The sequence below is a fragment of the Gossypium raimondii genome, chromosome 4 (assembly GCF_025698545.1).
Source record: "Gossypium raimondii isolate GPD5lz chromosome 4, ASM2569854v1, whole genome shotgun sequence".
NCBI lineage: Eukaryota > Viridiplantae > Streptophyta > Magnoliopsida > Malvales > Malvaceae > Gossypium > Gossypium raimondii.
The window spans coordinates 19,966,717-19,978,541 of record NC_068568.1 but is presented as its reverse complement, the minus strand read 5'-3'; the positions used below and the strand labels follow the sequence as shown (position 1 = coordinate 19,978,541).

Below are 11,825 nucleotides of genomic sequence, written 5' to 3'. Positions count from 1 at the left end.
TTGATCATTCATTTCAAATAATAAGTATTTATATTAATCAAATAAAATATATATATATAATTAATTTAAGATAAACAAACATGTTTGGGTCAAACTCAACCAAAATTTTAGGCCTGTTTGTTAGGCCAGAGCTTGATCTGAAAAATGAGCCTAAAATTTTGCCCAATCACAACTTAGATAAAGCTGCTAAAACCCGAGCCCGATCGAGTCCACCTTTATTGATTTTTTTATATAATTTTTTAAAAAATATAATAAATTAAAAATACTAAAAAAATTAAAATAAATATTTCCTAACAAATTGAAAATAAATTTAAAATATATATACTTAAATAGCACTAAGATAAATACAACTTAACAAACAAATACCTTTAAAATAGCAATAAAATTAACAATAAAATAATGTTTATATAAGATCTAAACAATAAAAAATAGTAATATCATAATTATAAAATAATAACAAAATAATGAAAATATAACAAGAAAGTAGAACAAAATAATAATAAAAAAGCAAGAAAACAGTAAAAAGAACAACAATTTTATTCAGGTCGAGCTCGAATAAAAAAATACTACCTACGACCCAACCCATTTTCTAAACTAACCTTAATTTTTTGTCGAAACTATCTTTCAAATTTATATTTCTACTCAAACCCTCTAAATCCAAACTAACCTTTTAAAAACAAAAAGGAGAAGAAGCGGTCTCAAAATAAGCAGAACCCAAAATGGCGATGACGCGACCGATGGCAAAGGGAGAGATCGTTTAGAAAATGTACAGGGCTTTAACCTACAGTCCATCACCGTTGCTGCATCTTCACTTACACTGGTGCAAGATCCGAGGCCTGGAGCACTCTATCAGGTGGCGTGAACGCTTTGGTCGGCCTTGTAATAGCCCGATTTTAGGTTTAGTTGGAATACTAGTTTCGGGCTGAATTGATTTCGAAATCCCAAGTTCCAAATTTGGAAAATCACTAAAAATTGTAAAAAAAAAAAACAATTATGGCTTGTAATTTACATGCTTGAATTCCTCATTGAGTCTATTTTTAAGAGAAACAAACAAGAACATCATTTGAATTCTGTACAAAGAGATAAACAATTTTTAGTGAAGAGGGGTCAGAGTAGTTGAGCAGTGAAACAGGAGAGAGTTTAAAGAATAAACTGTACTAATTGGCTACAGCGAAAATTCTGAAAATTTTATGGTAAGAAGATTTGTGAGTCTAGTTTTGGGTAAAATTAACGGAACTTAATTTGAAGCTCTGTAGCTCCGGATACAAATAATTTAGTGACTGTAACTTGACTAGACAGCTTTAAATTTAAATATAAGTGGATAGTGAAATTATATATAATGCTATTTAAGCATGTTATATACATAAAGGATGTGGAATGGGGAGGAGAAGGACAATAAAATTTATGAATGAATTGTGTATAAATGGACATATGCCCGATTATAATCAGTAAATGTTAAATTGAATAGTAAATACGTGTTGGTAATGAAGGAATTATTCGATATTGAAAACAATAGATCAAATGTTTAAGAAATTTAGTCATGATATATAGATGTGATAATTTTTACATATGGATGATTATGTCATTGAGGTTGCATTGATTATTTCGGTTTATGTGATGGGAACGTCAAGAACATTTGTCCTTAATACATGATGATTATGTAATGCCATGAGAATTAGTTTATTTGTGTGATTTAAAGTGTATCTATATTTTTTATATAACTTGTTTTGTAATCTATTTGACAAATGATAAAAATTAATTCGGTTACTATGTGAGGTGAATTATGATTTGTGAAGCATATCTATATTCGCAATAATAGATAAAATATATTTATGTCATAAGTGAATGGTTAAACACTTGGGTTAGTATAAGGTGTATATTTAGTAAGGTTTGTTGGAAATGAAATAACAAGTTTTGGTTTACATCGAAGAGAGAAAATTTTTACTATATTTGTGGCTAATTTTGATAGTTGTATGGGAGATGAATGGATAATGTATATATGTGACAATTACCTTACGAGATATTGAGCAATTAATATTACAATGGTTAAATAGGAAAATGTGACGATATGAGAATATGTAATGATACGGATCAATTCAGGTATTCGGGATGAATTCAACAAGTAGTAAGAATTTATAAATACATACGACGAGGAAGAGAAAAATAGTAAGTTTATTTAGCCACGTAAATCTTAATTAACGACTCAAGAATAACAATTTAAAGGTTTTAATTTAGATGAAATTTTACAACTCGGTTTAATACGGTTAAAAGTGTATGTGTTCTGGTAATACCTCGTACCCTATTCCGGCATCGAATACTGGTAAGGGGTATTACATTTAGTGGTATCAGAGCTACGGCTTAGTCGGTTCTCGGACCGAATGTAGCATATGTAAGTTTAGCTATATATACCATGTTGGTACTCGAGATAGTGTGATGTCTCCAGGTTCAAATGGAATTGTTTTGTTAAGACAGAGATGATTTTCCATCAAGCAATTTTTGATAATGCTGAAATGCTATTGAGATAAATGAAATATGCTTACGTTATGTTGGAATTTGAAAAGGTAAGAGTAGAAATTCATAATATGCATGTAATAATGTATGAAAAGAGATGATCATAAGATAAAAAAGAAAAAGAATGAATGTGTGTTTATGTACATTTGTTTGAATAAGTGAAATCAGTACATTCATATGGTAGAATCTTATGTTAAATTGTTAAATTAGAAATAATATGATGTTTTGTTTTATGTCTTTAGTATTGAACCATGAATATTATAATAGTATGAAAATTGAATTGAAATGTCAAATTGAATAGAACGCGGGAATGAGTACTTTCGTTCATGATATGTGATGAATTGATGGAAAAGACCATGGTTTGACCATGGCAACATGTGAAAATGTGATTATGTGATTTCCGTGTAAGACCATATCTGGGATATGGCATCAATGTGATAGGTGATTACATGTAGGACCATAGTTGGACTATGGCATCGAGAAAAACGAAGTACTCAATTTCGTAAGACATTCTTTAACTTGACAAATGTTGGTAAGTACAAATGGAAGCCAAGTATTGGAATTTAAGTAGATAATAATATTAAGCTCGAGTAAGTAAATCTATTGTGTGAAATTGTGAGTGATAGAAAATATTCGTAATAAATAAATGTGTTAATTTGCCTAGAATGAACTATGTGGTTATGATGGTATTACATTGATGATGAAAGCTAAGCTATATATATATATATATGTATTTATGAGACTAAGTCAGAGGCTTTACGACCTCACTATCATCCCCTCGTCAGTATTGTTTTATGATGAAAATTATCTTGATGAGACAGATATGTTTTTCAATTGAATTAATTCTGACAATATAGTAGTAAACTTTTAAATGTTTGAGTGGAAATGTATTGATTATGAGTTGAAACTCATAAAGATATGGATTAAAGAGTTTAACATTTTGTTATTGATAAATGCTATAATTATATGAGCACATGAGTTATAATATTTGGATTATGATGCTGTATAGAAATTTCGATTGTGAATTAGTGATTTGAGTTGGCATATGAATTATGTGTTGAGAACCAAAGTGATTAAAAGCAAATGTTTATTAAATGATTTGAGAATGTGAAATTAGTAATGAATTGGCTATTTGTGATAGTATGTGTTATGCACATTTATGTGTAGGATAAATTTGAGGCTTTACTACACTCACCCCCATATCAGTAAAATGTTACAATGAAATTTGTAGAATTTTGATTGAATAAGCTTATGAGTGCAGTGCTACAGAAGTTTGTGTATGGAAGATTAATAATGTGGTCAAAAAAAAGTGAATGAATTAGCAAATGAAGACAATATAAAAAGAGATAGGGATATTGGATAGTTCTGAAAACTACTCAGATTATGCAAAGTTACTGTCACAAAAGAAGCTAAATCCAATTAAATGATTTATTCACGTATGTTAATTAAAGAAAGATTTAACCGGAAGTTTGTTTGAATCGATTTCAGTTAGTAAAAAGATAATGTGAAAATTCTGGTGATAGAATTAGACAATTGAGTAGTGTTTGCATAGTATTGATAGCTGAGTACAATGGCTATAATCGGGCAGTTACTATGATTTCTTTTGAACATTCTGTGTATACGATTATCCTCAGAAGTATATGTGACTGTTTAGTTCAGAAATAATTCTTATCGTATGAGAACATTAGCTAAACATATTAATAGATGAAGGTATTATTGGTCTGTTTGGGTTATGTTCGACATTGCCATGTCTTTTTATGGTATTTATTCCCTTGTGTGAATATGAAATCGACGGTAAAGTTTGTATGAGGCTAATATTTTATTTCTACTGGCTATTGTTCTGTTGAATATACGTAAAGATTATATTGCTTCTGTTACTTTGAATTCCAGTATTTATGAGTGACATTGATCTTTCTAGATTTTTTTAGGATATCATCGGAATTGATATCATTCTATATGATGGTTGTAATTTATGTATAATGATATCTCTGGGTTAAATGAGTTTGAATATATCTACTGGATCTGAAATAAACTTGAGTGTATAGATATATGTGAATTAAGGTTTAGTCTAAAAGAAAATTTTGTATTCTTGAAGACTTGATACAAAATTATATTTATCGAACAATTCTAATTGAGAAATGTTTGGTAAATTTAAGTTAATCTGATTGTTGAAGCTTTCTTTTGCACGAATATATTGTCAACTAAAATATCCGTTATGATTCAGCCTGAGTTGAATAAAGAGTTATTGATTATCAACATACGTTAATGAACTGTTTAAAGAATGTTCTCGTGAAAGAGTGTACAGAAGTATTTTATGATTTCTTATAGTTAAAGCTACATGAAAAGAGTTATGTGACATATTTGATGACTATAGGGGTTTAAAATGTTTAATATTAGTGAAAAAAAAATCTAAAGTTTTGTCTGAATTTGAAATGTACTGTGTGGAAGAAAATCACTAATCTACTTTTGATAAGATTTTCGAGGACGAAAATCCCTAAAGGGGGGAGAGTTGTAACAGCCCGATTTTAGGTGTCGGAGTGGTTTCGAGACCACAAATCCGATGAGGAAAATTTTATTTCTTATTATATTTTTATGGTCTACAATTTCACGGAAAAATTTCATAAAAATTTCATTCGAAAATTTTGACGTTTGAGCACTCAATTTAGTCAAAAGGACTAAATTGTAAAAAGTGCAAAAGTTGAGTTCTAGAAGCTAGAGGTGTCAAATTGCTATGAAATTTTAAATTGGAGGTCCTTAAATGGTAATTAGACCATTGGTTATGTTATGGACAAAAATAGACATGGTTAGTAAGTAAGCTATTTAAGGGCATTTTGGTAAAATGCCTTAATTAATGAATAAAGACAAAATAACATGAAATAAGTTATCATCTTCTTCAATTCTTTTCTCCATGGCCGAATGTAGCAAGGGAACACCATGGCTAGGGTTTGTTCATCTTCCAAGATTCATGGTAAGTTCGTTCTATCCCCATTTTTCTTGTTCTTTATATTTTTAGAATCCCAGTAACTTGCTTAATTCGAGCTAGAATTTATGTTTGAAAAATTACCCATAGATGAAAAGTGTGAATTTTGATGTTTCATGACAGAATATGAAGCTTACAATTATGTTAAACGATTTTTGCTAATCGATTTTCAGCGAAAACGAGTAAAACGACATAATCGGTAAAAATACCTAATGTTTATAAGTGTTAGAGTGGAAATTTGATGTTACCTTAGAAGGGAAAAATGTTCATTATGTCATAAAACATAAGAATAAGAGATGAAGTTTAATTTCCGAGCTTTGGGGCAAAAGTGTAAATATGCAAAAGTTTAGGGGCAAAATTGTAATTTTTCCAAAGTTTGAGTTAAGTACTGTTTTGATGAATGTGCATGTTAAATAAGTCAAATGTGTTATTGTAGTTCAAGAAAGAAGTGGAATCGACCTTGATCGGAGAAAAGAAAAGATTAAAGACTAAATTGCTAAATTTCTATATTGTTGCACCAAAGTAAGTATGCATGTGAATTAATGCATTATTTTAATGTAATTCAATATATTGTTGAGATTTGATTGAATATAGAATAAATATTTGATGTAGATCATAAAAATGTGGTTAAGTTTGAGAAAGGTGGTAAAATGTTGAAAAACAAGGTTTCTGATTGAACACTCGGAATAGACCGAAATACATTGAATAAAAAGGGGTCGCTAAGTGCAGATTCCCCGAGGGGTTGCTAAGTGCTGATTCCCCAAATTATTGACTCTAAAGGTGGTTGCTAAGTGCTAATTCCACCGTATCTTTTATTGTGAAAGGGGTTGCTACGTGCTGATTCCCCGTATCATTGAATATATAGGTGGTTGCTAAGTGTTGATTCCACCGTATCCTTGATTGTGAAAGGGGTTGCTATGTGCTGATTCCCCGTATCACTGAATTTAAGGTGGTTGCTAAGTGCTGAATCCACCGAGTAACAGATGATATTCCAAGTGTTCAACAGGGAAATTGGAAAAGTGAACGTATACATATGAAATGGACAAGATTATGTGAGGAATATTGGGTTTGACACTTAATCGACCCATGTGTAAGATGGCATGAAATATCAAAACTACAAAAGAGTAAATTTAGAAATAAAACAGTTTTGATCAACAGTAGTTGAGCAACTTTGAAAAATCACCATAAATGGTGGAAATTGAGTTAGAGGCTGAAAAATATATGAAATTGAAGCTGAATGAGTCTATTTTCACATGAAAGAAACAGATCAAGCAAAAGAGCTAAATATTTTTAAATATTTGAATTTTAGTGAAATGGGGCTGAATTAATTTTGAAATCCCCTATTCCAAATTTGGAAAATCACTAAAAATTGCACAAAAATAATTATGGCTTGTAATTTACATGCTTGAATTTCTCATTGAGTCTATTTTTAAGAGAAACAAACAAAACATCATTTGAATTATGTACAAAGAGATAAACAATTTTTAGTGAAGAGGGGTCAGAGTAGTTGAGCAGTGAAACAGGAGAGAGTTTAAAGAATAAAATGTACTAATTGGCTAAACCGAAAATTCTGAAACTTTTATGGTAAGAATATTTGTGAGTCTAGTTTTGGGGAAAATTAACGAAACTTAATTTGGAGCTCTGTAGCTCCGGATACAAATAATTTTGTGACTATAACTTGACTAGACAGCTTTAAATTTAAATATAAGTGGATAGTGAAATTATATATAATGCTATTTAAGCATGTTATATACATAAAGGATGTGGGATGGGGAGGAGGACAATAAAATGTATGAATGAATTGTGTATAAATGGACATATGCCCGATTATAATCAGTAAATGTTAAATTGAATAGTAAATACGTGTTGGTACTGAAGGAATTATTCGATATTGAAAAACAATAGATCAAATGTTTAAGAAATTTAGTCATGATATATAGATGTGATAATTTTTACATATTGATGATTATGTCATTGAGGTTGCATTGATTATTTCGGTTTATGTGATGGGAACGTCAAGAACATTTGTCCTTAATACATGATGATTATGTAATGCCATGAGAATTAGTTTATTTGTGTGATTTAAAGTGTATCTATATTTTGTTATATAACTTGTTTTGTAATCTATTTGACAAATGATAAAAATTAATTCGGTTACTATGTGAGGTGAATTATGATTTGTGAAGCATATTTATATTCGCAATAATAGATAAAATATATTTGTGTCATGAGTGAACGGTTAAACACTTGGGTTAGTATAAGGTGTATATTTAGTAAGGTTTGTTGGAAATGAAATAACAAGTTTTGGTTTACATCAAAGAGAGAAAATTTGTACTATATTTGTGGCTAATTTTGATAGTCGTATGGGAGATGAATGGATAATGTATATATGTGACAATTACCTTACGAGATATTGAGCAATTAATATTACAATGGTTAAATAGGAAAATGTGACGATATGAGAATATGTAATGATATGGATCAATTCAGGTATTCGGGATGAATTCAACAAGTAGTGAGAATTTATAAATACATACGACGAGGAAGAGAAAAATTGTAAGTATATTTAGCCACGTAAATCTTAATTAACGAGTCAAGAATAACAATTTGAAGGTTTTAATTTAGATGAAATTTTACTACTCGGTTTAATACGGTTAAAGGTGTATGTGTTCATGTAATACCTCGTACCCTATTCCAGCATCGAATATGGGTAAGGGGTGTTACAGGCCTTTCCTCCGCCGTCCTTCATGCGGCCCAATTCTCTGGTTCCACGTCGTCTCTGTAGGAGAAGGAATGGCCTCCACTCCTGTCATTAAATTTTGCTGTCAACGGAGACCTGATGTCAACATTGTGACGACAACGACGAAAGTTTCCACATTGTAAGACGTCGCCTTAAATTTCGGCTTTTTTTATAATTAGTCTGGGGTCTTTTACAAAAATATTACAAAAAAATAAAAAAATACCAAAATAATATACAAAAAAGTTTATTTACCAAAATAATACAAAAAAAAAACATAATAGCTGAATGGAGGGTCTGCCACAGGCGGCACCAATGGTGCCTGTGGCAAAGGCGGCACTAAACCTGTCCATGGGTCGGGCGGCCCGGCCCGACCCGACGGCCCGCCCGAAATATGGAAGGGTTCGGGTAAAAATATAGGCCCGAAATATGGGCTTAGGCAAAAAAGAGGCCTATTTAAAAATGGGCCGGGCCTCGAGCAGAATTTTTTGGCCGGGCCTACCAATTCAAAATATATTAAATATATATATTAAGTTTTTATGTTTTAAGTTTTTATGTTTAAAATATATATATTTATTTTTATGTTTAAGTTTTAGTTTTAGTTTTCAATTTCATTTCCCCTGACAGTTTAAGTTTTCAATTTTATTTTTATGTTTTAATTTCATTTCCCGACATTTACTCTTCTTTTCTAATATATATATATATATATATATATATATATATATTTATTTATTTTTTTATGTTTAAGTTTTTAGTTTAAGTTTTCAATTTTATTTTTATGTTTTCAATTTTATTTTTAGTTTTCAATTTCATTTCCCCGACAGACTGTAGAAAGGAAGTCAAGGCATGATAGCAATTGAAAGTGATAACATTGGTATTTGGTAAATCCTGCACATAGCAATTGACAGATAGCAATTGAAAGTGATAACATTGGTGTAATATTGGTTGGATATTGGTTGGTTTTAAGATAAAAAAAAATGTAAACTTATTTGTTTACAAAAATATTTGATAATACAAAAATGTAAACTAATCAAATGTTAGATTTTGTTACAACAATTAATATAATTAACAATTAATACAATTAATAATTTGATAATTTTACTAATCAAATGTTAGATTTTATTACAACAATTAATACAATTAACAATTAATAATTTGATAATTTTACGAACAATTAATTTTAATAACAATTAGTTTTAATTTTATCAAAAAAATTAATTTTAATTAAAAACGGGCCGGGCCGGGCTCGGGCCCCATATTTTTTCTTCAGGCCGGGCCTGGACAAAATCTCAGGCCCATATTTTGGGCCGGGCCGGGCCTAGGAAGCGGGTTGAAATTTTTCTGGGCCCGGCCCAGCCCATGGACAAGTCTAGGCGGCACCAATGGTGCCTGTGGCAAAGGCGGCACCAACATGTTCGTATTTCAGCCCTTTGTTCGTATTTTTTCCCCAAATTTTATTACTTTAAAAAAATACTATTTTATAATTTATTATTTTATATTATTTTAGTACATTATGCTTGAAATGTATTCATTTAGTGTGTTTTTATTGAAAGCAATAAAATTCGGTAAAAAATACGAACAAAGGGCGAAATAAGGGTTTTTTAAATTTAAATAAAACACACACTAAATGAATACATTTCAAACATAATGTACTAAAATAATTTAAAATAATAGAATACTGAAAATAATATATTTTTATTGAAAGTAATAAAATCCGAAAAAATACGAATAAAGGGTTGAAATAAGGGTTTTTAAATTTAAATAAAAACACACTAAATGAATAAATTTCAAACATAATGTACTAAAATAATGTAAAATAATAAAATTAGAAAATAATATATTTTTAAAAGTAATAAAATCCGGAAAAAATACGAACAAATGGCGAAATAATGGTTTTTTAAAATTTATTTCAAAAACACAGTAAATTAATACATTTCAAATATAATGTACTAAAATAATGTAAAATAATAAAATACGAAAATAATATATTTTATTGGAAGTAATAAAATCCGGAAAAAATACTAACAAAGGGCGAAATAAGGGTTTTTTAAATTTATTTAAAAACACAGTAAATTAATACATTTCAAACATAATGTACTAAAATAATGTAAAATAATAAAATACGAAAATAATATATTTTTATTAAAAGTAATAAAATCTGAAAAAAATACGAACAAAGGGCCGAAATAAGGATTTTTTTAAAATTTAAATAAAAAACACACTAAATGAATACATTTCAAACATAATGTACTAAAATAATTTAAAATAATAAAATTAGAAAATAGTATATTTTTTAAAAGTAATAAAACTCGAGAAAAAAATACGAATAAAGGGCCAAAATACGAACAATTGATGCTGCCTCTGCCACAAGCACTATTGGTGCTGCTTGTGGCAGGCCCTCCTTTCAGATTTGTTTTTTTTTAACTGTTTTTTTTGTATTATTTTAGTAAATAAAAAATTTTTATATTATTTTGATATTATTTTAGTTTTTTGTAATATTTTTGTAAAAGACCCTTATTCTGGTTACGAGCGCTTAAGGTTATCTAGTTTAGTTTAAGAGTTTTTTAGTATATTAGGCAATAATTTGTTCTAACCGCAATGACTTGTTGCACGGTAACCGTATGTAAAACAAAACCCGACAACCACAACCACAAGGCTCTTGTTATGGGGACCCACCGGCTTTTGAGTTTGAAGTAGATAAAAGCACAAATTAGCCACACGATAGCTTTGGCTTTGGTTGCAGACTGTTGACAATGGCTACTTCTTCGCTCATTTCCTCCCCATCACTTCTTCCAACTAAGCCCTTAACAATTCATCGCCAAAATCAGTATCATAACACGACAACCTTCAGAAATCGAATATCCTTCAAGGTTCTAGCTGCCAAGCTTCCTGCTGGTGTACGTTCATGGTTTTTTCCTGGCTTCTTATTGTTTTTATCTTCTATCTATACTGGGTTTTGTTTCTGTAAAAAAAAAAAAGAATTCAGGTTGAAGTGCCAAAAGTAGAGCCAAAATTCAAAGCACCATTTCTGTCTTTATCTTTTATCTATACTGGGTTTTTGTTTACAAAAAATTTGTTTCTGTAAAAGAAAATTCAGGTTGAAGTGCCAAAAGTAGAACCAAAATTCAAAGCACCATTTCTTGGATTTACGAGGACAGCTGAAATATGGAATTCCAGGGCTTGTATGATTGGCATAATTGGTGTTTTCATTGTAGAACTGGTAAGACACCTTTTCTGTATCAGCCATTTGGCAATAGAGTTATATGGTAAAACTTTGGCCATAGAGTTAATTGTGTGGGCTTTTGCGTTTTGCAGATTATAAACAAGGGAATACTTCAGACAATTGGGGTAGATGTCGGCAAAGGTCTTGACATTCCTCTGTAAAGATTCAACCCAAGGAAACAAGCACGATAGCTCTATCTAAATGGCGCTTTATTGTGAACCAAGTAAACATATTTTTGTTGTATTAAAAATCACAACACGTTATGTATTCCATATCTTAATTCTGTAACACTTTTGACTATCATATGAAGTACTTCACGTTTGCCGTGTTCAAGCTTCAAATTCTCAGTTTTGAAAGTACAATTTTTGAAATCA

At 30.0% G+C, this 11,825-nt stretch overlaps 1 protein-coding gene across 2 annotated transcripts; it reads left to right on the top strand.

Moving 5' to 3' along the window:
- Positions 1 to 10,940: 10,940 nt before the first annotated feature.
- On the top strand, positions 10,941 to 11,792 carry LOC105766708 (light-harvesting complex-like protein OHP1, chloroplastic). 2 transcript variants are annotated; one of them, XM_012586287.2, is made up of 3 exons: positions 10,941 to 11,125; positions 11,317 to 11,448; positions 11,544 to 11,792. In XM_012586287.2, the coding sequence occupies exons 1-3, from the start codon at positions 10,982 to 10,984 to the stop codon at positions 11,610 to 11,612; spliced, it is 345 nt and encodes a 114-aa protein (XP_012441741.1). In that variant the 5' UTR covers positions 10,941 to 10,981; the 3' UTR covers positions 11,613 to 11,792. The 2 variants fall into 2 exon arrangements, with proteins under 2 accessions (XP_012441741.1, XP_012441742.1); XM_012586288.2 differs by having other exon boundaries at positions 10,944 to 11,125; positions 11,326 to 11,448.
- Positions 11,793 to 11,825: the final 33 nt, after the last annotated feature.

Excerpts from the sequence above, each read along its gene's own strand:
- LOC105766708 (XM_012586287.2), top strand. The coding sequence starts at position 10,982 with ATGGCTACTTCTTCGCTCATTTCCTCCCCATCACTTCTTCCAACTAAG. Across the intron at positions 11,126-11,316 it reads CTGCCAAGCTTCCTGCTGGT|AAAATTCAGGTTGAAGTGCC; the intron begins GTACGTTCATGG and ends TTTCTGTAAAAG. Across the intron at positions 11,449-11,543 it reads GTGTTTTCATTGTAGAACTG|ATTATAAACAAGGGAATACT; the intron begins GTAAGACACCTT and ends TGCGTTTTGCAG.